This window comes from Suillus discolor, assembly GCF_016758755.1.
Source record: "Suillus discolor strain FC423 chromosome Unknown F5147scaffold_22, whole genome shotgun sequence".
NCBI classification, from domain to species: domain Eukaryota; kingdom Fungi; phylum Basidiomycota; class Agaricomycetes; order Boletales; family Suillaceae; genus Suillus; species Suillus discolor.
In genome coordinates, this window is record NW_024541269.1 from 217300 (window position 1) to 242209 (window position 24910).

The 24910-nt window shown below is 47.0% G+C and overlaps 8 protein-coding genes across 8 annotated transcripts; 6 read left to right on the forward strand and 2 right to left on the reverse strand.

Annotated features, from left to right (window-relative positions):
* The first annotated feature begins 3328 nt into the window (after positions 1-3328).
* Positions 3329-5657, forward strand: F5147DRAFT_140742 (vacuolar DHA amino acid exporter). The gene is made up of 10 exons (XM_041428237.1): positions 3329-3635; positions 3691-3757; positions 3812-3945; positions 4009-4115; positions 4167-4699; positions 4756-4869; positions 4924-5015; positions 5069-5202; positions 5254-5386; positions 5449-5657. Exons 1-10 carry the CDS (start codon positions 3477-3479, stop codon positions 5587-5589), a joined length of 1614 nt encoding a protein of 537 aa, XP_041293752.1. The 5' UTR covers positions 3329-3476; the 3' UTR covers positions 5590-5657.
* A 688-nt stretch (positions 5658-6345) lies between these two features.
* Positions 6346-9986, forward strand: F5147DRAFT_140758 (uncharacterized protein). Its single transcript, XM_041428238.1, has 13 exons — positions 6346-7198; positions 7255-7314; positions 7362-7434; positions 7495-7780; positions 7844-7868; positions 7920-8008; positions 8067-8150; positions 8209-8262; positions 8312-8332; positions 8385-8623; positions 8676-8861; positions 8913-9004; positions 9057-9986. The coding sequence occupies exons 1-13, from the start codon at positions 6462-6464 to the stop codon at positions 9787-9789; spliced, it is 2679 nt and encodes an 892-aa protein (XP_041293753.1). The 5' UTR covers positions 6346-6461; the 3' UTR covers positions 9790-9986.
* Positions 9987-10247: 261 nt separating this feature from the next.
* F5147DRAFT_634711 (uncharacterized protein) lies at positions 10248-12121 on the reverse strand (the record flags this gene model as incomplete). Its single annotated transcript, XM_041432867.1, has 6 exons — positions 11664-12121; positions 11407-11599; positions 11319-11359; positions 10632-11266; positions 10416-10579; positions 10248-10365 (listed from the first exon to the last, which is right to left on the reverse strand). Exons 1-6 carry the CDS (start codon positions 12043-12045, stop codon positions 10248-10250), a joined length of 1533 nt encoding a protein of 510 aa, XP_041293754.1. The 5' UTR covers positions 12046-12121.
* A 42-nt stretch (positions 12122-12163) lies between these two features.
* Positions 12164-13156, reverse strand: F5147DRAFT_690724 (histone-fold-containing protein). Its single transcript, XM_041437089.1, has 7 exons — positions 13032-13156; positions 12967-12976; positions 12756-12908; positions 12624-12700; positions 12521-12573; positions 12385-12471; positions 12164-12334 (listed from the first exon to the last, which is right to left on the reverse strand). The coding sequence occupies exons 1-7, from the start codon at positions 13032-13034 to the stop codon at positions 12298-12300; spliced, it is 420 nt and encodes a 139-aa protein (XP_041293755.1). The 5' UTR covers positions 13035-13156; the 3' UTR covers positions 12164-12297.
* A 24-nt stretch (positions 13157-13180) lies between these two features.
* F5147DRAFT_611448 (ATPase assembly factor ATP10) lies at positions 13181-14328 on the forward strand. The gene is made up of 4 exons (XM_041432436.1): positions 13181-13475; positions 13527-13626; positions 13677-13799; positions 13846-14328. The coding sequence occupies exons 1-4, from the start codon at positions 13195-13197 to the stop codon at positions 14221-14223; spliced, it is 882 nt and encodes a 293-aa protein (XP_041293756.1). The 5' UTR covers positions 13181-13194; the 3' UTR covers positions 14224-14328.
* Positions 14329-14337: 9 nt separating this feature from the next.
* F5147DRAFT_690728 (Sec23/Sec24 trunk domain-containing protein) lies at positions 14338-18082 on the forward strand. The gene is made up of 13 exons (XM_041437090.1): positions 14338-14478; positions 14534-14565; positions 14615-15380; positions 15437-15648; positions 15699-15820; positions 15870-16073; positions 16121-16225; positions 16279-16402; positions 16459-16614; positions 16666-17132; positions 17187-17324; positions 17377-17571; positions 17635-18082. The coding sequence occupies exons 1-13, from the start codon at positions 14432-14434 to the stop codon at positions 17875-17877; spliced, it is 2811 nt and encodes a 936-aa protein (XP_041293757.1). The 5' UTR covers positions 14338-14431; the 3' UTR covers positions 17878-18082.
* Positions 18083-18316: 234 nt separating this feature from the next.
* Positions 18317-20728, forward strand: F5147DRAFT_634722 (MFS general substrate transporter; the record flags this gene model as incomplete). The annotated part of the gene is made up of 15 exons (XM_041432868.1): positions 18317-18875; positions 18931-18975; positions 19036-19095; positions 19148-19160; positions 19214-19317; positions 19366-19438; positions 19496-19501; positions 19559-19702; positions 19767-19910; positions 19958-20035; positions 20087-20130; positions 20186-20232; positions 20288-20427; positions 20484-20589; positions 20650-20728. The coding sequence occupies exons 1-15, from the start codon at positions 18537-18539 to the stop codon at positions 20726-20728; spliced, it is 1422 nt and encodes a 473-aa protein (XP_041293758.1). The 5' UTR covers positions 18317-18536.
* Positions 20729-22534: 1806 nt separating this feature from the next.
* Positions 22535-24700, forward strand: F5147DRAFT_772737 (MFS general substrate transporter; the record flags this gene model as incomplete). The annotated part of the gene is made up of 14 exons (XM_041441370.1): positions 22535-22873; positions 22928-22972; positions 23027-23086; positions 23139-23151; positions 23205-23429; positions 23488-23493; positions 23545-23688; positions 23747-23890; positions 23938-24015; positions 24067-24110; positions 24166-24212; positions 24268-24407; positions 24461-24566; positions 24622-24700. 14 exons carry the CDS (start codon positions 22535-22537, stop codon positions 24698-24700), a joined length of 1470 nt encoding a protein of 489 aa, XP_041293759.1.
* Between the last annotated feature and the right edge of the window lie 210 nt (positions 24701-24910).

Below are 24910 nucleotides of genomic sequence, written 5' to 3' on the forward strand. Positions count from 1 at the left end.
GGCAAAACTCTGGCATGGCCGAGATTCGCTCACGAGGAAGAGCTTGTTCGAAGTTGAGAACATGAGGTGCTATGGTATTGAGACAGTGTCAAGGGGGAAAGCATTTTGAAAAGCGGACTAAATGAATCATATGAAATCACTGGATTATAGTATGCCTGACAGTGTAAAATGAAGTACGCGGTACATAGACTCGAACATGACAGTATAGTGACGTACCCTGCTTGTTAGAGTTCGAAGACAGCGGTATCACGCTCAAGGCCCGTCGCAGTCGCAGTATCATTCCACTCATCCTGTTCAACGCGCTGTCAAGATGGTTCGCGCAACTGGCCGGAGCCTTAGATTGTATTTGATGATAGGCGGGCACCCCCTGGCAGGCATGTGGACACTGCTTCGTAGGGACTTGGTTTCTGTGACATGCACTGAGGAGAAACGGACATCAGCATAGATCAGCATTTGGCCAGGTGGAGAGTACATCTGTTTGCTTGTCTGCCTGATCTGGAGTGTCCAAAGGCTATTGAAGGTTGGAGTGTCGATGTATGGTGCTGGATTCGCGAGGGTCATTCGCTCGACGGTGATTGGGAATTACGTTGGGAAGTTATGCCCCGAGGCATATGGTAAGATATCGGGTAGGAAGTGAACGCTTGGGCGTGTTTGATCATGAGCACTTTACTATGAATTCCATCGCTCCTTCGCGGTATCCCTCCTGCTATCCCTCCTGACTCAATCATTCTCTCCCATCACAAACCAGGCTTCGTACAATGCCCAATATTCTGAGTCCAACTCGTACAATGCTGTCGCCCACCGGGATTCAAAACAAATGGGCATCGTGAATTCTTATTCGCATAGAATGATAGAAAGACATGTACTTTCCCGTTCTGCCCCCCGGCACTTACCTGATGCGCATCTGCCAAGCCTCAGGCTTGGCAGATGCGGCTCGTCACATTAATGCCTTGCGTGCGTTTGCTATTCAAATTTGTATTAGTTCATGAGAAGTGCTCGAGGAATCGGAAAACAAGACCGAGCTCAAAAATGAGTTCATTTCCGTTGTTCGACATGGAAGTTTCAGAACTACTTTACTTTTTTGGGCGGCAGTGGGTCCCGGTCACTGGTCACTCGGTGTAGTCGGCCGATCGGCTTCGCTCCATCGAGCCTCCTAGTATTAACTTCGACTCGCCTAACGTTCGCGCACTGGTGACTGGAGAGACCTGAGCGCTGAGCTGCCAATTGGCTTCAGTTGCTCATGATGGTCAAGAAAATTGTCACATACTATTGGGGTCAGTGAAAATCTCAATCGGTCTGAGTGTTAACGTTAATGTTGTGGACAGAGCTCGGCACTTCAGCCAACCGGTAAGTTGTATTAAAGGAAGATGTGCGGCTGGTCGCTCCTTCGTTATTATGAGAACCAGTGCGCATTCATAGATAAGTCAGAATAGTTAGTCCACATGCACAGTTTTCTCTCAGCCCACGATGCACAGCGACTGATGAAGGAAGTTCATGATACTCGCCTCAAACTCGCCTTGAAGCACATTATTCGGCACTGCCATCTTGTTCTCGCAGAACGTTCCCGGACCGGCCTTTGGTGGTTAGCACTCGCCTATAGATCTGTTTGAAGCGAAATCTTTTTGAATCTGAGCCCATATGTTCATGACTTAATGCATGTCGTAACATGAACTAGATGTGGTTCCCAACAGGGTAGGAAGCACATGGGAAACAGTTTCGCAGTGGCAAAGACCTCAACCACCGCTCGGTAAGCATACTCCCTTCACCGCCCTCGGCCCCTCGCGCATACCTATTTCGCGCTCAGGCTGTTTTGCCATGTCACCCTCTTCAATGCTCATCGATGCATGGCAGAGTTACCCGACCAATACTCAATATCGGCATCCCCGACTCTAGGTGCTGCCAGCTCTGACGTTGCCAACAGAAACCGTCGTTGCTCCGAATTCTACTCTCAACCCCTCCGACGCTTTCGACAGCCTACGTACATCAGTACTGACGGATGAATCCCGACTGCATTCACCGCACCGGCGCTTATGATTGGGCGCATTCAGTTGGGCAGCATTTCCCTGTACACCAATGGGCTTCCTCACCCCTGTATCTTACTACCCTCTTCCATACAGAACTTGCCAGTGCACGGTGGTGTAGCCTCTCCTAGATAGTATTTGTTCTTTACATATTTCAATCATGAACCAACTCAAAGTTTCGTGTGATTGGTTTACTGAGTGAGATGAGGATGCAATATACAAATCATGAACACCAGAACATGTATGTAGAGTCTCGACGACGAGCGCGAAGGGAGGGCATGCGCTGCTCTGAAAAAACCGACAGTGGCCCGAGGCGACGACATAGCTAAGACAGAGTTTACGGGGTCCTAACCTTTACTAAATAACGTAAGTCGATCTATTTCGGATGCTAACAAGTCACAACATCACCACCACTACTCCCGTAGCGAGTAACTTGAAGACAAACCTCGCAAAATCATGTGAATACTGACACAGCCTCGTCATTGCACCTAACCAACCTCAGTCTACTATGCGTTCGCTTAGGCTTTTTACTACGTTGGACCACCTGAACCATTATCCCCTTTGGTTTCATTTTTTTTCCTGTCAGTGGCGACTCACTCTTCTCGTCCCATTCCATATTTTGATGCATTTATTAATGTAGTCACGGTCTGGCTATTCGGAACACTCGCACTCGACTTGAAACCCAAGCGGAAAATATACAGGTAGAGTTGCCTGCCGAATCCTCTTAATAATGATGAAATTATATCCGCACCGCACCGAGGAGCTCGATCATATCAAGGAAGAAAAACGTGTAGAAAGATATGGCACAGCCTGAGGGTACGTGCTCGGTTGCATCTTCAGTATAATCCCCAAGTCACAGATTATTGTTTATGGCATACCCTTTCTCTTTTCCCCAAATGCTGTATGTTTATTATGTAATATGTGATTGACAACTTGATCTGCCGGAGCCAGCTAATTTTGGTCGCCACTGCAAGCTATACTGCTAGTATGCGCGAGGTCAAGAGCATTGATATTAATAAAACTCATAGGTTTAGATAGGGTTAATTCATCCGAATACTTAACCTGACCCATGGGCACCATACCAGTATGGGGTCGCCCGACAAGGTTTATTGTGTTGACTGACTCAACTTGAAACCTAAAAGCTCGAACTTCCAATGGAACAGAATAGATCGATTCATGAGACTCACGTACGGCAGAAGGAATTAATTTCCACCATTCGGAACAGGGAGCAACTTCATCCGGAATGATCTCTGCCATATGTGACCGTTAATAGCCGGGGATATTATCGTCATTGCAGTCACGAAAAAGTACATACACGTACTCGGCCCGTCCCGGTATTGCAATATCCTTCGGAGAGCTTGAACTCACCTTGTCACAGTAAGTGACTGTATAAGAAGCCATGCATCTTGGGTCAGAGTCCACAACTCCCCGCCGCGTCCTTTCGATCTTTGACTCATGGCTAGTCCAACTGTTGCCGAGGCACCTTCCGTGCCGGAACCCACAACGTTGCGCCAAGACGCTGATGTCGAGTCGTCCGTAGGCACAACAAGTTCAACCGACATAGAACATGTCGCAGTGAGTGACGACCCTCGTCAGTGGAGTTATGCTAGAAAGGTACGTGTATCTTACCATGCACTTTGTGACTATCCTGAAGCTGTACAATCTGTAGACCACAACTTTGTGCATCGTGTCACTGGCTACAATGGTGTCTGCATCAGCTTCTAACATTCAGAATCGTTTGTCGCATGTCTTTTCATGATGAATGGTTTGATATTGATATTTTTTTGCAGCTTCGAATTCATTGATAGAAGCAAATCTAAATGCGACAAGCAGCCAGATTAGCTGGACATTGGCGGCGTTCCTGATCATACAGGGGAACTTTCCTCTAATATGGAGCGCTGCAAGTGAGATCAAAGGTCGTAAGGTTGGTCTATGATAGGCACATCCCCTTAATCTGCTTAATGAATACGATTTTTGTTTACCACAGCCTGTCTATCTGATGGCTTCGGCTTTATTCATGGTAGGAAGTGCTGCATTGGCGCTTTGCCAAACCATCGATGTGATGATCGGCATGCGAGCAGTTCAGGCAGCGGGGTGAGCATTCAAGCAAAAGGCGTAGTCATTGATTGACACCCTCTTCTGCAGATCATGCGCTGTCATGGCTATTTCAGCTGCGACCCTGGCTGACATATATGACACTCATGAACGAGGGACCATGATGGGCGTGTTCTTTGCTGCGCCTCTCTTAGGACCTGCAATCGGCCCTATACTCGGTGGTTCATTGTCACAAGCCTTCGGTTGGCGCGCAAGTTTCTACTTCCTGCTGATCTGTGAAGTCGTCATCTTCTTGTCCTTTCTCATCCTGTTCAAGGACACATACCGACGTGAACGGAGCCTCACCTATTGCTCTGCCTTACAACGACTTGTTACCTCCAAAGAACTCATTCAGAGTCCAAACGGATCTATCATCGACGGGCACGAATCCGGCAAGGACCAAACACAAACCCAGGACATCGAGAAACAGCTTCAAACGCCAAGTGTTACAGACAGTACCTCAGTGATAACCTCTACGCCAGGGCTAGACGATGTCAAACTATCGATAAGGGACATCAACCCATTTCCACCATACTTTCGAATCTTGTCACGAAAGAACAATGTTGTCATTCTTATCGCTAATGGTGAGTGAACTGTTGATCTCCTGTAAACGCTGTTACTGACTTTACTTCGGGATAAGGGCTCGTCTTTGGATTTACCTATTGTCTTTCATACACGTGCTCTCGCACTCTCGCCAATACATATGGTTATAAAGCATTTCCCATTGGCTTGGTTTTGCTTTGCCTGGGCATAGGTGAGGCAATTCCCACACCGTGGATTGTGACCAGATGGCTAATTTCCTATGAAGGAAGTATCTTTGGGAGCGTGCTTAGTGGGCGTTGGTCCGATCGCGTGCTTGCGAAGATGACGGAAGCGAATGGAGGAAAGTGGGAAGCAGAAGTAAATATTTTTTATACTCCCGCACTAGAACTGTTCATTGATGTCTTTCGAAGATGCGCTTAGAGAGCTCGAAACTGGCGATGCTGTGGCTACCTCCATTTGTCGTCGGTTATGCTTGGGTATGCGAAAAGCATGTCAATGTCGCCGTCATTTGCATCTTGCTCGTACTTATCGGATTCTCCTCCATGTCGGTAGACCAATTATTCACACTCGCAGTTGCGCTGACATATTTTTCCAGATGGATGTATACCAGCACATTAGCATACCTCGTTGATGCCAACCCTGGTCGCTCGTGTCCAGCGGTGGCGACCAACAGCTCATTCCGAGGATCCATAGCCTTTGTTTCGGTTTTGGTTGCTGTACCGCTCCAAGTAAGTTTTCTTAATACCCGTTGTAATTCACAAATTCTGATGTTAGCCCGCTCTCTGCGCAGGATGCTTTAGGAGATGGGGGGTTGTATACTGCATGGGCTGGCGTCTTGGTTGGGATGGAGTTGCTCGTTTTACTGGTGCTACACAAGGGTGCATCATGGCGCAGGGAAAGCGAGGAGCGCGAGCTTAAATCAGGGAATTAGAGTATTTTCATTTTTTTGTCATCGGTAAGACGGGTATTCAATAGGGTTCGATGATTAAATAAAGCGAGGAAATCAAGTCTGTAATATTATATCATGTAGACATCATGTATTTGCATAGAATCACCAGTTTCGACTACATATTAATATTATGCATCAGAATTTTTTTGGAGGGTTATTGAACTTGGTGATGTGATTGATATGAAGTTCACGAAGGGAGGTGTACTCTGGTACTCGGAGGCGATGATGAGGCTAGTATTATATGACTTCGCATTATCCAAGAACTGTGTCAATTTCCAAGAAGCGTACCGATGATTTGTCACCAGCCTGAGTTTGTACAGTGCTGGACAAGAGAACAGCAACTGACAGTATGAAACTCGTTTCCGCAGCACGTAGTAGATGTGGTATGCTCCTCCTCCCCGAACTTAGTCTCAGTTTTTGAGCAAAGACGCGATGTCGTAATGATCTTGTAATGATCTGAGCCTTGGTAATATATCCGGTTGGCCCTGCTTCGAACGCCATGCTTATCCACTGGCAAGCCTGTCAGTCACCCAGTGTTCCTTCCATCATCGACATCTCAAGCCCGACTCATGGTACCGCCACCTAGTCTCGCCTGCCGCGTCAAATCTTAGCGAGGAGTAGGCTCAAGCGGAGACTCAGCTCGCTGATTGAGTAGACCACAAACAGTCTTCAAAACAACCTGGGCGTCTCTCGGCAGTCACGGCGCTATGTGCCCTTGAAATGGGCTGAAGTCGGATGCGCCGGCTATGCAAGTTAGCGCTTTGTACCCAAGAATGTGTACGGGCGCCGTGTGCGTGTGCAATGCCGCATGTATGATGATGGCGTCCCAACTTTGAGCGTTGCTACTGACCATCATGGTGACACCCCAATTCCTCGCCTACATTCTCAGAACATTTCAGAAATGGCTTTTACGGCTTTCTCGCCGTTATACGAGTTCATTATCTGTTTTGTTATCTTTACTCCGTCGATTTGCTACGTGCCGTTCAAAGCCCAGAGTTAGGAGGTCGACCACCCAACCTCATCTTCCCCGGGGAACTCTTCCGCAACTCCTCGAAATGGACATCCAAAAAGAGGATCCATACACTTGTTCCAGTCTTTTGCCTGCTGGTGAAATACAGGAAGTTGCAAGAGAATCTCGGTCTCCTTCAGATTTCCCTTACGAAACAAGTCCTCGACCCTCACTGCGACATATAGTACGAGACAATACGTCGATGTCTTTGCCGGAGGCAACGATAGGATATCCAGGTGCCGTTGGGACGAACAGTCATAACTCTAGGTCAAGTCTGAATCTGGGTATGGGAGAGAGTCCGACGAGATACGCAACTTATACCAAACGCGTTCGTGCTCGCCGAGTCACGATCTACAATTCTGTCGCAGATATCCGCCGTAGATCTACGGGCCCTGTTGCAATTCCGCTGGATTTGTCTAGCCAGGCAAGGCCAGTATCTGATCCAGTTACAGGCGGTCATGATATTGCTTCGCCCCATAGCGACGAGCAATTGGGTCCAGAGCAAGTAGGCTCAGATGACGGCCCGCCGATAGGCCTCTTGGTTGCAGAGGAAGTTGGGCGATGTGAAAGGTATACACCAAGGTCAGTAGCGATAATCTCCTACATTAATTGTACTGCAGGGCTGAAGTTGTTAAAAGGAGTTCTTTACCGTCCCAAATCACTGTTCCTGCTATGACAGTGAAATTTCCCATGCACGAGTAAGCTATGTTGCCATCATTTATTGCATTACCTGAAATATTTTAAGCATTGCTGTACCTCCAGGATGGACTACACTCGTGCATCCGCAAGGTTCTCGCTACTTTGTGAACGTTGAAAGAGTGTGTGAAGTTCATGTGTTATTAGACGCTGATGATCTGAGTCACAGCTACAACCAACAGCGAACATTCACACAGATGAATATTTGCGACGAAACAATATACAGTGACATAAGACACTTCATGGATTACTTGCTACGTTCACTCCGTGATGAAAGTGAGCACCTTGAGCTGGACATGGCGCAGGTGGACCTTGTGATCGAGCCGAAGGTTTCCACCGATGCCGACAAAGTGGTTTGTTGCTATTATTTCGCCAACCACCGTGATAGATGCCTCTTCTGGTTGGATGAGTACAGTACCGAGGATATTCTCTCCGAATGTAACGGCGTCGAGAATCTTTCACACATACGTGCGCAGTCAATGGTTTTTCGTGTATCTGTATTTGACGATTCGTCCTGGTTTTTGTATTCAGGGCTTGCCATCCAAGCGCAATATTGGTGTGTTCTGCTGGTTCTGGATTCGTGCAAGTAAACTGACATACTCCGTAGGAAACATTGCGATTACTTCCCTTGCCTGTGCCCAATTACACAAAAGCTTGTTGATGAGGTGAAATATATGTTGATATATGCCGAATGTGGTTAGTACTTTCTTGCACCTTGGTAAACGTGATTTAATTATCAGGATGCAATCAACAGACCACCTAACCTCCCGCCACTCTACTGCGCCATTCGATGTTATCGAAACTAGAGACTACATATCTCTCATAGATAAGATCAAGGGTGCGTTACGTTGATACATTATCGTGGAATATCGTGTGCTTATACTATTTCCCCCAAGTCCATCCTCCTGCGGATCAAAGCATGCAACAATGTCACGCTGCCATTGTTATTGGTGATGTAGCATTAAGCTCGATCTCATCTTGATGTTGACTATTTTTAAGGCCGAATCATGTATGCATTCAGTCAGTGCTCTCTCATTGGTCTTGCTAGCTGTCATTTATAGAGATTTTTAAGGTCGCAATCACTTCATTAACTCTCATGGGGAGAACTGTGTGAGATTGGCCTTTGAACAAACAGTCCATCCATACGCACCGTCGTTGTTGATAGTCATGGTGGCACCTTTTTTGTTTTTGGACCCTATGGCTCTAGTTCGAGAACTGCACACGATATTTGTTGACAACACGCCTTCCTCAGAGCGGTGGAATACATTCAATTTAAACCTGAATGGACAGCTTCAGGACTCCACTCTTCTGGTAAATCTACCTGTTCATTGTCGTGTCGTGCGTGCAACTGATATTGAACCAGGCCACTGTCTTACTCAATGCCAATGTTGGGTTTCTCGCTATCAATAGCGTTGATACGGGCGGTAGATCTCCTGTCCAGGTGGCAAGCTACATGTCTCTTGTGTCAAGCTTGGGAAGTATGATTCTTGGCTTGTTACTTGTTTCGCATAATCGAACCATGGGCCAATTGGGTACAGTCCTCCAAACGGTCAGTAACTACAAATAATGATCGCGATGATTCTCATGGCAAATAATTCAGGAAGTTTTCCTATCACAACTCGGCGAGAAGGAACGCAGACTTGAAAGGCTGGCCATAATTTACAGCCTCCCGAAAACGTTGCTCATGTGGGGGTGAGTCTCCATCCTGATATACTAGATGGATGCCCTTACTCAACTATGTTAGCATGATCTTCTTCTTTGCGGCATTCTCCGTCCATTGGTGGAATCCTGGAGATCAAACTACCAGAGCCGTCGTTGGTTCTGTGATAATTCTCGCATTTGTAATGATCTTGTATGGCATCATGAGAGCCAAGTACGGAGGAGATCGCTGGTGGCGACTGCCAATACTGCTACTCGCAAGAATCGGCCTGAAAATATCAATTCATCTGGCTGACGCTGGGAAGCAAGTCATGGTGTTTATCGGGATGAGAAAAGCTCTCATTGTCCAAGATCCTTCATCAGAGACTGGAAGGGACGTTCTCGCTCCACCGAACATCCTTGCATGCCACTCTCAAACAAATGCCGAGGCAGATGTCCCAGGGTGCAACGCCTCCCATCCAACAAATCCACTTCCCGAACTATCCAGCCCAGATGATTATGAACACCACCCCAACTCTTCTATCCCCCCAACTCCATCCCAACCCACCGCTTCCGTGGATCCACCTCTACAACAGCACGCCGGCATTTCCGTGCTTCCACCATCAGATCTACACATCAGCCCAGGCGGTTCGCCAGGCGTTGGCTCGTTGCAGCAGATTCGAGAGATCCAGTTTATATTCCGGTCTACTGCAGAGACTCGCTATGAACCTGATACTGCACCCTTCAGCGTGCCTGATGTAAGGGAGGTTGTGAACTACACCACGAATATAGTCGAGGAGCCGGAGGTATTAGAACATTCTCAACCTTCACCAAGCTAGACTCTAATCCACTGGTAGCCGATGAGTATTGCCAGTCGGAAGTGAAAACATGTACTTATATAGAAGGCTTTCTACCAATGCTGAACGTCCTGGCACTACATCCTTGACTGCAGAGTCTCTGAAGGCCTGATCCCTCGTAAAATACAAGTACACACATCACATTCTCAATATACGATGGAGGTGATTATGCAGTTGAAGAGTCCAAGCTAAGAGTTATACTACTTTGCGTTCCTTGGGAGTAAATAAATTACAGTGCAGACATATACTGCTGGTAGGTTGTTCGTGAAAAGCCAAAAAGGATTCTAGCTCCACCTGCCTTCTTAAGCAAGTGAAGAGCAATTATGTAGGCGAACGAGTAGACAATTACCAGAAGCATTTCCAGCTTGTCTAGAAGTCACAGTGATGCACTCGACAATGATGATGATAGCAGATGATAACATGTTCGACCGCGGATATATCTACGTGCGAGTGACCACTTCCAGGATGGCATGCACAACTGCAGCAGGGTCGATCTGAACTTCTTGAGCAGGGTCGCTCCCTGGAGCAACAGGTGGAAGACTGTCAGTTTCGAACCGCCTATGGATGTGTGAAATGAGGCATTAAAGAGAAATAAAGGCAGAGCGTACCGATCATTCCACCAGGCGATGTAGTGAATGCCTAAAGAACGGACCGCTGTTTCTGCGTCGCGAGTGAAGACGTCAACGGGAAAAAATTCCATGAGAGCTGAGCGTCCAGATGGTCTCATAAACACGCTGTCAGCGAGGCTATCTCCGTAAACACCCAGAATGACCTTCATGCAAGTTAGTTGCAGCGCAATACCTTTACAAGTGAAGCGGGCTTACATTAGACTGGGCGACGGCTGTCAATCTTTCCGCCCAGTGTCCCTCTGAAGAGACTATGTTGATCTCGAAGTCGTTGCTTTCGTGCAACGTTTCAAGAGCGTTGACCAGCGCATTGTGGTCGGCACTCCTCAGCCTTGACCCGTTTATGGCATCTTGTCGAGATATGTAAGTGACTATCGTTTTTTCCTGTCCGCTGTTGAGGTTTTGTGTATGGTAGTTTACATGCAAGAACTTGGCGAGATTCTGTCTGATTGGCTCCCACCATTCCTTTGACGCACCCAGGCCAACAAGCGGGAGAGCGAATGGAGGCACATCGTTTGTTGAACGTGCAGCTGCACCAAAATCAGCAACGACCACCCTCTCAAAAACAAAAGGCATTTCCATAAGCGCATAATCTTCCCAGTCTTCTTGATACATCAACCCGAGCAATGGAAAAGCGGCCTTGGGAAGATATGGATGAAAACCACTGTCTGAACGTTGACGTCTAATGATGGGACCGTTGAGGTCGGGTTGTATTCCTATGTAAGTAGGAATGTTCGGGAAAAACAGTCGTCGTGGCGGACGGAAAGGGTCCGGAGACGTTGACGTGTTCAAAGAACTGTGGGTCTTCCAGAGCGAGAAAAGTGTGTAGTTGCCTAGAAATGTTATATAAGGACACGACTCATGAAAATGCAAGTGTTGACAAACTCGGAATAGCGTCATAAGATAGCCAACTCGTGCCTTGAATCCTGGACCACGTTAAGAGCGGTTAGAATAGTGCACGTGCGACACTCACAATCCACCATATGAGCCAAGTATGTCTCTGGCTTGTTCAATCGATAACATGACCCATTCTCCTGGAAGCGGAGCCTCATGCGAGTTGCCAGCAGATGATGCAATGGAACCCAACGAAGGGAAGCTTGAAGGAGAATCCGTCACAATAAACATTGTGCCATTGCACATTATTACATTGTCCATGATTGAGAACCCTACAGGGGTTGCGATAGGTAATATCATTAGTAACACGTCCATAAGCAATTGCAGCACACCTACCAGCGACGTGTTTCACTATTCGAGTTTCAGGCATGTCTTTGCCCCAGTGCATGAAGCCATCATTAACACCGATGTTTCCGAAGATGACTTGTTTCTGTGCCTCAGATACACGTTCGCTCTTTAGCCATATATCTCCTTCCGAGGCATATTCCTTTTCTTGCTGCTTATGAACGCTCGATATGCGTCTGTCGTCGGATACCCAGTCCCCATATATGTCCATGTCAAGACCACCATCAACGGTGGGATTTGAGGATATGCCAGGAAGATTAGAATTTGTAAAGAAGTCAGAAGTCGCTTCGAAGTTGTAGAAGACCAAAAAAATCATGATAGAGAAAAGAACGAGTGTAATTTCCCGCCGACTGAGAGCGTAAGGCCGAGCCATTGTTTCAGCTCAAGCCTGTGTTGAACGTTGAAATCTGAGCCGTCCTGTCGAACCAGTGGAGATAAGTAGTACTACCTTGTAAATCCAACAAGTACAAACACACATCGTCTGACGTCAATGGATGGCCAGACCAGTCACGATTGTATTCGCTATGTAAGTACCAAAGATTACATCTGAAACACGACCGGATATATGATACACAAGAAGATCGAATGTAATAAAAAAGTGTATAAAGGTAAGATGCACAAAAATTTACGCCTCCTGGCTTGCACCCTCCTTCTTGCCTTTGCTGTAAATGACGTCAGGTCTGAATAAACAGACATGCAACACGGAGCATACCTTGCTTTGCTAGGAAGCAATTCAGGGTTGATGAAGGGAACCACTCCTCCTTGTGAGATAACTACGTCACCCAGGAGCTTGTTCAATCTAAGCAACATCAGAGTTACCGAACCTTTGAGATGAGAAAACAACTCACTCTTCATCGTTTCGGATAGCCAACTGAAGATGACGGGGCACAATACGTTGTTTCTGTGGTGATCATCAGCCTATGGCCTTCAAGAGACAGAAGGTCCACCAACCTTGTTATCACGGGCGGCATTGCCTGCAAGCTCGAGAATCTCAGCAGCAAGGTACTCAAGAACCGCAGCAAGGTAGACTGGAGATATTCGGTGTAAGACCAGGCAGGCTTATCTGAGAGATACTCGACTTACCTGGAGCTCCTGCACCAACACGTTGGGCATAGTTGCCTTTCTTCAAAAGACGATGGACACGGCCAACAGGAAACTGAAGGCCAGCCTTCGCAGAACGCGACTGAGACTTTCCTTCGCTACCAGCTTTTCCGCCAGAAGATTTGCCAGCCTTTCCTGTATCGTACACCACCCTGTTAAACTTGAGCCGACCAAAATTCCCAAGTCCACTGACCCTTGCCAGACTGCAAAGTGACACATATTAAACTGTGCTCCAATTGATACAAAAGAAGGACATACCATTGATAGCACTAGTTGAGTCGGGCGACTATTAGATTGGTGGTGGTTTGTGATAAAGGGATGATAATCAACAAACGGACTCGGAGACGCGACTTCCCGTTTATATATCTTCACGTGATATGGAATCCTTACTTCCTAATTAAGAATTTTTACTTTTCACCAAATGCTTGTCCGCGCACTTGCCCATGCACGGTGGCAAGAAACAACTACCTTACGCACATTTATTCAACATCTAAGGTGTACAAGGAATTTGACCTCTGGAACTGATGGATCTGCAGAAAAGAGGCCCTCAGCGAAGGCAACTCCCGATGAGTTGACGGTCTTACCGTTCCTGCAGCGGCCGCTCGGTGTGAAGGAGAAACCTTCGCCTGTCCTGAAAACATGGGCGGACACAAGGGAGGAGTTGATGAATCAAGAGACGCGCCTGGCGCAAAGAGAACATCTGTGAGTTGTTTACAATTGGTTTGATTTGGAGTTGTTTTGACTGCTTGCAAGGGTGAAAGAAGCCACCAAGGGCTATTTTACTGACCTCAATGCAACGAGGAGGCACGGTGGTAAGACGTGGATAGCACCTAATGTAATGATCCGTGAGGACGTATGTTCCATTATTTTTCACGATGGCAAGGAGACTGACAATGTACCCAGAAAGCACTTTATTTCCCCAACATTGTCGGGTCAAGCTTGGATACAAAATCTAAGAAACATACCTCCAGCATGTGTGAAGGTCGTATCTCCGTTATATCTATGTTGTCCACGAGGATGTCAGAGGTACGTTCATATCTCCTTAACTTTTTTCAGCGCTGAGTATACTTAGATACACGTGAATGGTTTCACGACACCAACAAATGAGAGGTATCTCTCGAACCCCCTCTACCAATATGTGCAGATAAACTTGCAAGAAAACCTTCTAAAGTCCTTTCTCGTATCGCTATTTCTTTCATCAATAGCGAAGTCGGTCCCCCAAGAACTACATTCGACATACTTGGTGTCGAGTCAAAACATGGAGTTCGTGCGCGAGCACCTTGGTATGGTAAACAAACACATCGGGTACGTTTACCTTGTGGATGACAACCTCAAGGTTAGATGGGCTGGCTGCGCAGATGCCAAGGTAGAGGAAACGAACGCACTTGAGCAATGTACGGGAGTACTGTTAAGCAGGCTAGACAAGAAAAGATCTGTCAAAGCTCCATGATAGTACCACGCAAGCAAATCGTGTCAAGCACTTATTCGTAGTTTAAATTACAGCATGTCTTGACTGACTTATAAATTTGTTTGTCGGAGACTTTCTTCTACAAGCCAGAAAGTTGTTTGTCCGTGTTGGCTACGTGTCCTGTTGTGACGAAATCCCTTCCAACACTTGCTGCGACTTACAATTCTCAAGTCGATCGAATTTCACGTCCATGGCTTCTCCTTCTCAGCAGCTTCCCCCTGGTTGGACAGCGGAATGGTACCAGATTCGTCAGCTCTGATTTTCTGCACTTTTATTGACGAAAAACTTGTAGGGATCCTGCTAGCCAGAGATATCTTTTTATCCGTGCGTGACCTGCATGAACATTGGGATTGACCAATATCTTTCCTTGCAGAGGCATCGACTGGACGCAGCCAATGGGAAATACCGACACCCCCAGCTCAACCGATAGACCATGCACCGTCAGTGTCACCTCCCCCATCCACAACTCATCACGGTAGGCGTCGCCAATACGCAGCCGGGCAGACCCAAGCGTACTACGGCGCGGGCGATGCCCTTGGAGACCAGTATGGCGCACTTGGTGTACCACAGCAGCAGCAACCTGCAGCTACTACTCAGCTCTTCACTCCAGGACTCGCGGCAGAGGGGGGTTTCGCAGGTCAGCAGCAAGTCCCGCAAGCATCGTACTACGCACCCCAACAGGAGCCCCAGTACATCAATGCCCCTGGGTTTGGTCAGGAACCAACGTATCATCCACCTAATGCGCCAATCCACCATCTCACGGATCAATTCGGGCAGATGGGGATGGGGCAGAAACCGCTAAATCTTACCACTACCAATCTACTTACGTCGCCACCAGACCCTCGTGAGCTGGTTCGCCCTCCTCCCGAGATTAGGTTGCCTGCGAACGCGTGCATCACTACATCGCCGTATGCGAATGCGGATCCATCATACCAGCGGTGCACCGTCAATGCCATTCCGACCACATCTTCGATGCTGAACAAGTCCAAGATTCCGTTAGGTTTGGTGATTACCCCCTACCGAACACTGAAGGAGGGCGAGCCACCGGTGCCTGTTGTGACTGACACGGTGATTGCGCGATGCAGACGGTGCAGGACGTATATAAATCCTTATGTTCAATTTATCGACAACGGCAATCGGTGAGTTTGATATACATTGGAGACTAATTGGTATGCTTACCTATTAACAATCATAGTTGGCGGTGTTGTATGTGCAGCATGTCGAACGAGGTTCCTCAGCTCTTTGACTGGGACCAGATACGGAACCAGCCTGGAGACCGATGGGCTAGAGACGAACTGAACCACTCTGTTGTCGAATTTGTTGCGCCCACAGAGTACATGGTCCGCCCACCACAGCCGGCTGTGTATGTGATTCTTATTGACGTGAGCCATACCGCCGTGCAGTCGGGTAAGTCATCACGGTCGGTGAAGTACCAGCTTTGTGATATCTTCCTATAGGTATGGTGGCAACGGCGACACGTACTATACTTGAAAACCTCGATCGCATACCCAACGAGGACGAGCGCACTAAAGTTGCCATTATCGCTTACGACATTTCTCTTTATTTCTTCTCCATGCCAGTTAGTACTTTCTGATCCTCTGAGGTTTCGTGCTAATTTGTTGTTGTAGCCTGGGACGACGGAATCAACGATGCTCGTCGTTTCGGACGTTGACGACGTCTTCTTGCCGAAACCTACTGACCTCCTCATAAACTTGACGGAAGCGCGTCAGTCGCTGGAGTCGCTTCTTGGCAGAATCAATGACATGTTCCAGGATAATCATACTGTTGGAAGTGCCATGGGCCCCGCATTGCAAGCTGGCTTTAAGCTGATGGTCAGTTGCTGAAGAGAAAGGCATTGCAGTTTTTGAATTGTTTCTAGGCTCCTATTGGTGGCAAGATCATGGTACTTTCATCCTCTTTGCCAAATATTGGCGCTGGTTCCCTCAAAAATCGTGAAGATCTCAAAATTTTGGGCACGTCCAAAGTAAGCTTCCGATCATATTGCCGATTACATCTTAGCTGATGAATCCTTTACAGGAATCAGGTCTATTGCAAGCTGCTTCACCCTTCTACAAGACATTCGCCATTGAGTGCTCGCGTGCTCAGGTGTCGGTGGACATGTTCCTATTCAGCGCTGCATACCAGGACGTTGCCAGTCTCGGTTCGTGACTCTCTATCGTTCTCCTCACTCCAAACCCACCTAATGTATTTCAACAGCTTGCCTCCCACACTATACTTCTGGCCAAACCTACTTCTATCCTGCATTCAATGCTGCTCGGTCCGAGGATGCCATTAAATTTGCGCACGAGTTTGGCGAGGTTCTCGCGATGCCTATTATGTTAGAAGCCGTTATGCGCGTCCGTGCTTCGAAAGGTAAGGGATCATTTTACGTTGCCGCTATCAATGCTCATCAATGCAATCAAGGTTTGCGCATGGCTTCGTTCCACGGAAACTTCTTCGTCCGCTCTACTGACCTTCTGGCCATGCCCGCCGTGCCCACCGATCAGTCTTACGCCATTGAGATCCAGATCGAGGACACTCTTACGCAACCATTTGTGGTTATGCAGACTGCAGTTTTACACACAACGTGTCACGGGGAAAGGCGTATTCGTGTCATTACACTTGCGTTGCCCACAACTAGCAGCCTTACGGAGGTTTTTGCGTCTGCTGACCAAGTGGCAATCACGACCCTGCTAGCGAACAAAGCTGTAGAGCGCTCGCTTACCCACAAGCTAGAGGATGCCCGTGATGCAGTGCATCAGCGGCTGGTGGAGATCTTATCCAGTTACAAGAGCAGCATGACATCCGCAGGTGCAGGTGCGAATGCGCAACTCGCGATCTCGGAGAACCTGAGAATGCTGCCTGTGTTGGTTCTTGGACTACTGAAGAATGTGAGTTCGTCATATTGCTTGTTCACGAGTGACCTGACTCGCTCTGCTACACAGGTCGGTATCCGTCAAAGCGCGCAAATTCCTCCCGATCTCAGGGCCTATGCCCAGGCTCTGCTGACCACCCTGCCTTCTCAAACCCTCATCCCGTACATTCATCCCACATTCTTTTCACTGCACAATATGGCACCTGAAGTAGGTTGAGTTTGTATATTCGAGTTAAATATTTCACTAACACTATTTTCAGGCTGGAACGGTGGGTGAGCAAGGTGTGATTTTGCCAACCCCTTTGCCCCTCACTTCGGAACGGCTGGAGAGACATGGTTTGTACCTGATTGAGGATGGTCAGACAATATTCTTGTGGATAGGTCGCGATGCTGTACCACAACTCGTAATGGACGTTTTCAACCTTCCGAATTACGAAGTGCTACGTGGCGGCAAGGTGGGCATCTTGTTGTTTTGCGACTTGCTTTCTCCATGTTGCTAATAAACCCCTTACTATTAGACGACACTTCCTGTTCTTGACAACGACTTCTCACAGCGGGTCAACGCCATCATTCAGAAAACCCGCGAGATGCGCAGAGGCGTTTACTATCCTCATCTCTACGTTGTCAAGGAGGACGGCGAGCCCCCTTTGCGGCTATGGGCCCTCAGCTGCCTCATTCAGGATCGTGCTGATGTTTTACCGAGCTATCAACAGTTCATTGGACAACTCAAGGACAAGGTTAATGGAGCCAATAATTACTGAGCCTGCATCCTCTGCGCGGAAGCTGTTAGGCCATATTCGGACGAAACGGGTGTCTGGACCGAGATTACGCGCTTTTCTCTACTTTACTATACGGAGTTGTAGAAACGATATGTGCAGACTGAGATAAAGCTATTTTTGCTTCGCTTTGTAGGCATCACGTAAAAGTTAAACGTTAAGCGTCACAGGTTCTTTTCAAGATCTGCGCCGTGCGCGTGAAGTGTGTCCGATGGACACAGTACTGAAGAGTGGGTCCTCTGATTCAGGATGGAAAGGAGTCACACTCAAGTACTGACAGTCATCGTTGTGTGCTCCTTAAACAGTTGAACAAGTCGCATTTCAAGCCTACCGTGTCACGGTCACGTCTGGGTTCGCGTTTCTAGTTTTCTGGCCCGTGTCGTGAACGGTTAATAATTAACAGGCCAAAACCGTCAAGTTCAGGTCAATTATAGAGCCACATCAGTGAAGTGGTCTGACTTGGAACTGACTTCGGATACGAAGAGCACCGATCAAGGTCGAAATTACATGCTCATTATTTTTGAGTATGTAAAGAAGCGGACCATTTGTCCGACACTCCAATTGACCTGGTCTCATAAGAAGTTAGCGTATATAATGTACGCAGTGTGAGTCTTATCCTTTCCCTCCCATTTTCTCTTTGCAAAATGTCTCTTTCACCAGTCGCGACTGACCCCGTTTTTGCCCCAGACAAGGCGAATCTCGCCCCTGGGGCCACATCGATATGCCGAGTATCGCCTAAGCCGCCCTACAAGCTTGGTCTTACGGAGAGCGTTACGGTAGATGCGATCGAGCTTTCGCCCGTGACTCCAATAGACAAACAGGACTATGACTCGGAAAGTCGATCAGTACTTTCAGCCAGGTACAGAACACAAAGAACGCGGGAGAAAATTCAGTTTGTGACATTGTGTTGGTTTGTCTATCTGGAGGGTTGGAATGATGGATCGAATGGCCCACTGTTGCCAAGGATTCAAAAAGTTTATGGGGTATGTTTTTTTTTTGTATTTTGTACCGCAGCTGCTTATTGACGTGTTTTTCTAGGTTGGATATGCTGTTGTATCTCTTATTTTTGTTTTCGCTTGCGTGGTCAGTTTGTACACGAAACTCTAAACTAATCATAATTCTTATCATGTGTGGGCTAAACAGGGATTTATCACGGGCGCCGTGTCCAATGTGATCCTTGCCGAGAAGCTAGGATTCGGAAAAGTACGCCCATATAGACTGTATACTTCATGTGACGATGCTGACTTCTTGTAAGGTGATGGTACTAGGTACTATTTACTGACATCGGGGGCCGCATAATTCTCAATTTCCCGCGCTGCAGGCTCCCTATTTCAAGTCTCGGCATACTGTATCGAATCTACGGGGCCCCCCTTTCCCGTGTTTGTATTTGCGTATTTCATTAACGGAATTGGAATAGCTCTACAGGTAGGTAAATTTGTTCATCACCATTCATCTTTACTAACTCGTGAACAGAATGCAAATTCAGTCGGCTATGTTGCATGCCTCAAAGAAAATACAGAAGCGAAGATGGGCGTTTTCATGGCAGGTATGCATAGGCATTTTTATGCAGGTCATTCGCCTCGCTCACTCTCGAATTATGTAGTATATGGTAATTTGACCAGCAATTCTTTTTCGTAAAGTCGATGTTCATAACTCATATGCATAGGGGCCGGAGCACTCTCATCTCCTTTGGTTGCCACCCAATTTTCACACCTACCTCATTGGAATCTACATTTCTTGACATGCCTTGGAATTGCGATCACCAATACAATTGCCTTGATTATAGTCTTCCGGCTGAAGCCCCAGGCAGGTAAGGACAACGTGCACGACACGTTTATACTTGATTGCTGATATCATTTATGTACATTCTCCAGAGTGTCTTTCCGAGATAGGCATCGTGGACTCGGATAACAATGCAAGCGAGCACAGTCATCTCAGGCAGATATTCGCGAACAAAAACGTCCATCTTCTGGCAGCATTCACTCTACTCTATGTCGGAGCCGAGGTTACTCTTGGCGGTTCGTGACCGTCTACGATGGTTATAATATCTGACGCTCTGAAAAAGGCTGGATTGTTACCTACATTATTGATGTCAGAGGCGGAGGGCCTTCATCTGGTTATGTTTCTAGTGGTTTCTTCGGCGGTATGCAACAGCGCGCATTGGTGGACTTTGACTTATGCTCCTATTCTCTAGGTCTCATGGTTGGTCGAGTGGCCTTGCTATGGTTGAATGAAAAGGTAGATTGCTCGAATGAAGCTGAATGACCATTTTGGCTGATTCGGGACCCAATAGATCGGAGAACGCTTGGCCTTGTTCATCTATGCCGTTCTGGCTATCATGTTAGTAATGGAAGCGTGCTTACTCTATCATCACTGATACATCCATTGTTGGTAGTTTCGAGTTCATCATATGGTTCCTCCCGTTTTTGATAGGAGATGCAATCATCGTCTGTGTAGTTGGCGTGTTGCTGGGGCCAATGTATCCAATTATGGTGAACCATGCAGGACGCATCCTTCCTCGCCGAATCCTCACTGGTATGTCTCAAACAGTCTAACACAATTACTTGTGATTCATAATTTCCGGGACATAGGTTCCATTGGTTGGATTGCAGGACTGGGGCAGGCAGGTTCTGCAATGGTTCCGTTTATGGTGGGTGCTATCGCGCAAACTGCTGGAATGAAAACCATGCAGCCTGTGTACGTATCATAATAATGACACTAAGAAGACATGTCATACCTAACATTCTTTTTTTTTAGATTGATTGGCATACTGGGTATTATGACTGGGTTATGGGCCCTGGTGTGCTATGGTTCCAGTTCACGTCGTCCTGATTAAAAGTTTGAATTTGCGTTCTCTTTATGTATTGTACGACTTTGTCAAGTTACTGCATTGTTTCCCAACAGGCAATATTTATGATATTCATCACGTTCAATTGCACATGATCGCGCGCGCGCGTACGTCGTGACCTCGCACCCAGTGACTTGCAAAAATCGTTCAAGTCCCATTTCTCGTGGACTTGTACTACTCACTGTCGTTTTCACTGTTTACGACGATCTCAATACTGAAAGCTATACCAAACCTTTCTTTCAGATGCTCGTGTGCACGTTGTTCACAGCATCCAGATGGATTCACGTATCAAACACAGCAAGTCATTTCAAAACATATTAAAAATGGCCCAGTGTATCATAGACTTCAACGTCCAACTCGGACACACCGACGAGCTCTAATCCGACTGCGACTGGGCAAACAGTACCACTAGCAACTGCCAGGGATTTGGACATACCTGCCAACGAAGACCAACATGATTACTTTGAGTTTGACCCTCCGGATGATTGGCATGATGCAGACGAAGAGTATGGCCGTGCACCAGCACAAATTACAGTGCAGCCTCCAGAGTCATGACTTCAATCACCTCAGCACTTTTCGGTGGTATTAAAGGTCTAGGCTGAGATGATATTATTATGTTAGGATTACGTCTAAGCTCGCCGATGTAGTACCTGAGTTAGGCCCATCAGTAGCGTAGTCAGCCAATAAAACATCGTTTATCGTTTATGTTCTAATTATAGCAACACCTTCTTTCTCCTGCAGCACCTCTCTTGACCTTCCCCTGACCCTCTTAATATTCCGTATACCCTCTGCAACAACGCTCACGTTCTTCGCTGACCTCGCTGACAGTATCCAGTTCCAGGTATACTCATGCCTTTCCTTCATCATGCAATCTGTCAGCTGCTTCCAGTCGCAAATTGCCACTGCCTTCTATGTGACTTCTCAAGTTGATCAATCTACAACTTGCTTCTACATGATTCGTGTCGCGTCGCATCACATGATCTTGTGTACTGAACTCAATGTCCATACTACAGTGTGCACTGTATTGCCTGTAAGCCCTCCTCCCCATTCTAGTATTCTGACTAGACTCGTAACCCGAGTCTATATTCTGACTACTAGTGACGTGGTTGCAGGAGCACCCTGCACTGGTCGTACGGTCTGTCTACATCACACCTCCAAATAGGCCAACGCCCACTCTTGCACCACACCCACACCACCCTGTACCCACTTACTTGCATAAGGATAACATTGAGGCGAGGGTACGGTCCATACTGCATCCTATAGGAGATCTTCTGTGAATTCTGAGTATAATCTACAGGAAAATGACATAAAAGTCTGTAACTTCCGGCACAATTCCAGCAGCGAGTATGTGGCAGAGAATGTTGCAATATTTTGACACTTCTCCCACATTCTATCGTGTCTATAATCCGTGCGTTTATGATATAGATCGTCATGAGGTATTATGCTCCTTGAACAGCTGAACAATTCGCATTTCAGGCCTACCATGTCACGGTCACGTCTGGGTTCGCGTTTCTAGTTTTCTGGCCCGTGTCGTGAACGGTTAATAATTAACAGGCCAAAACGGTCAAGTTCAGTTCAATTATAGAGCCACATCAGTGAAGTAGTCTGACTTGGAACCGACTTTGGATACGAGGAGCACCGATCAAAGGTCGAAATTACATGCTCGTTATTTTTGATCATGTACAGGAGCGGACCATTTGTCCGACACTCCAATTGACCTGGTCTCATAAGAAGTTAGCGTATAGAGTGTACAAAGTGAGTCTTATCCTTTCCCTCCCATTTTCTCTTCGCAAAATGTCTCTTTCACCAGTCGCGACTGACCCCGTCTTTACCCCAGACGAGGTGAATCTCGCCCCTGGGGCCACATCGATTTGCCGAGTATCGCCTAAGCCGCCCTGCAAGCTTGGTCTTACGGAGAGCGTTATGGTAGATGCGATCGAGCTTTCGCCCGTGACTCCAGTAAACAAGCAGAACTATGACTCGGAAAGTCGATCAGTACTTTCAGCCAGGTACAGAACACAAAGAACGCGGGAGAGAATTCAGTTTGTGACATTGTGTTGGTTTGACTATCTGGAGGGCTGGAATGATGGATCGAATGGCCCACTGTTGCCAAGGATTCAAAAAGTTTATGGGGTATGTTTTTTTTTGTATTTTGTACCGCAACTGCTTATTGACGTGTTTTTCTAGGTTGGATATGCTGTTGTATCTCTTATTTTTGTTGTCGCTTGCGTGGTCAGTTTGCACACGAGACTCTAAACTGATCCTTATCATGTGTGGGCTAAACAGGGATATATCACGGGCGCCGTGTCCAATGTGATCCTTGCCGAGAAGCTAGGATTCGGAAAAGTGCGCCCATATAGACTGTATATTTCATGTGACGATGCTGACTTCTTGTAAGGTGATGGTACTAGGTACTGCTCGCTGACATCGGGGGCCACATAATTCTCAATTTCTCGCACTGCAGGTTCTTTATGTCAAGTCTTGGCATACTGTATCGAGTCTACGGGGCCCCCCTTTCCCGTGTTTGTATCTGCGTATTTCATTAACGGAATTGGAATAGCTCTACAGGCAGTTAAATTTGTTCATCATCATTCATCTTTACTAACTCGTGAACAGAATGCACATTCTGTCGGCTATATTGCATGCATTAAAGAAAATGCAGAAGTGAAGATGGGCGTTTTCATGGCAGGTATGCATCAGACATTTTTATGTAGATCATTCGCCTGGCTCACTCTCAAATTATGTAGTATATGGTAATTTGACCAGCAATTCTTTGTCGTAAAGTCGATGTTCATAACTCATAGGGGCCGGAGCACTCTCATCTCCTTTGGTTGCCACCCAATTTTCACACCTGCCTCATTGGAATCTACATTTCCTGACATCCCTCGGAATTGCGATCACCAATACAATTGCCTTGATTATAGTCTTCCGGCTGAAGCCCCAGGCAGGTAAGGACAACGTGCATCACACGTTTTTACTTGATTTCTGATCAGTTACATTATCCAGAGTGTCTTTCTGAGATAGGCATCGTGGACTCGGATAACGATGCAAGCGAGCACAGTCATCTCAGGCAGATATTCGCGAACAAAAACGTCCATCTTCTGGCAGCATTCACTCTACTCTATGTCGGAGCCGAGGTTACTCTTGGCGGTTCGTGACCGTCTACGATGGTTATAATATCTGACGCTCTGAAAAAGGCTGGATTGTTACCTACATTATTGATGTCAGAGGCGGAGGGCCTTCATCTGGTTATGTTTCTAGTGGTTTCTTCGGCGGTATGCAACAGCGCGCGTTGGTAGATTTTGACTTATGCTCCTATTCTCTAGGTCTCATGGTTGGTCGAGTGGCCTTGCTATGGTTGAATGAAAAGGTAGATTGCTCGAATGAAGCTGAATGACCATTTTGGCTGATTCGGGACCCAATAGATCGGAGAACGCTTGGCCTTGTTCATCTATGCCGTTCTGATTATCATGTTAGTAATGGAAGCGTGCTTACTCTATCGTCACTGATGCATCCATTGTTGGTAGTTTCGAGTTCATCATATGGTTCCTCCCGTTTTTGATAGGAGATGCAATCATCGTCTGTGTAATTGGCATGCTGCTGGGGCCAATGTATCCAATTATAGTGAACCATGCAAGACGCGTGCTTCCTCGCCGAATCCTCACTGGTATGTCTCAAACAGTCTAACGATTACTTGTGATCATAATTTCCGGGATATAGGTTCCATTGGTTGGATTTCAGGACTGGGGCAGGCAGGTTCTGCATTGGTTCCGTTTATGGTGGGTGCTATCGCGCAAACTGCTGGAATGAAAACCTTGCAGCCTGTGTACGTATCATAATAATGACACCAAGAAGGCATGTCATATCTCACATTTTTTTAGATTGATCGGCATACTGGGTATTATGACTGGGTTATGGGTCCTGGTGTGCTATGGTTCCAGTTCACGTCGTGCCGATTGAAGGTTTGAATTTGCGTTCAGGTCGTACATATCTAGAGATTTCATGATGGCGTGATCAATTTAAATGATAAAGTTCACTAGGGGCTGCTACAAGGCTGCCGTGTACCCGGACCGGTGTAAATAGAAGTAGTATGTGCACTCGTGGTCTACGAACTTAACTTCGGAGTACCATACATCCTTGGTGGTTTGCTGATGAGTCATTGCCGTGTTC

Bases quoted from the DNA above. Each gene is read 5' to 3' on its own strand.
- F5147DRAFT_140758 (XM_041428238.1), top strand. From the start codon at position 6,462: ATGGTGACACCCCAATTCCTCGCCTACATTCTCAGAACATTTCAGAAA. The intron at 8,151-8,208 runs GTGCGTTACGTT...ATTTCCCCCAAG, and splicing joins TCTCATAGATAAGATCAAGG to TCCATCCTCCTGCGGATCAA. The intron at 9,005-9,056 runs GTGAGTCTCCAT...CAACTATGTTAG, and splicing joins AAAACGTTGCTCATGTGGGG to CATGATCTTCTTCTTTGCGG.
- F5147DRAFT_140742 (XM_041428237.1), top strand. From the start codon at position 3,477: ATGGCTAGTCCAACTGTTGCCGAGGCACCTTCCGTGCCGGAACCCACA. The intron at 3,636-3,690 runs GTACGTGTATCT...TACAATCTGTAG, and splicing joins AGTGGAGTTATGCTAGAAAG to ACCACAACTTTGTGCATCGT. The intron at 3,946-4,008 runs GTTGGTCTATGA...TGTTTACCACAG, and splicing joins GTGAGATCAAAGGTCGTAAG to CCTGTCTATCTGATGGCTTC.
- F5147DRAFT_690724 (XM_041437089.1), bottom strand. The intron at 12,574-12,623 runs GTTGGTGGACCT...TGATCACCACAG, and splicing joins ATGCCGCCCGTGATAACAAG to AAACAACGTATTGTGCCCCG. The intron at 12,472-12,520 runs GTGAGTTGTTTT...GATGTTGCTTAG, and splicing joins GCTATCCGAAACGATGAAGA to ATTGAACAAGCTCCTGGGTG.
- F5147DRAFT_690728 (XM_041437090.1), top strand. From the start codon at position 14,432: ATGGCTTCTCCTTCTCAGCAGCTTCCCCCTGGTTGGACAGCGGAATG. The intron at 16,074-16,120 runs GTCAGTTGCTGA...AATTGTTTCTAG, and splicing joins AAGCTGGCTTTAAGCTGATG to GCTCCTATTGGTGGCAAGAT. The intron at 17,572-17,634 runs GTGGGCATCTTG...CCTTACTATTAG, and splicing joins AAGTGCTACGTGGCGGCAAG to ACGACACTTCCTGTTCTTGA.
- F5147DRAFT_611448 (XM_041432436.1), top strand. From the start codon at position 13,195: ATGCTTGTCCGCGCACTTGCCCATGCACGGTGGCAAGAAACAACTACC. The intron at 13,627-13,676 runs GTATGTTCCATT...CAATGTACCCAG, and splicing joins ATGTAATGATCCGTGAGGAC to AAAGCACTTTATTTCCCCAA. The intron at 13,800-13,845 runs GTACGTTCATAT...GAGTATACTTAG, and splicing joins TGTCCACGAGGATGTCAGAG to ATACACGTGAATGGTTTCAC.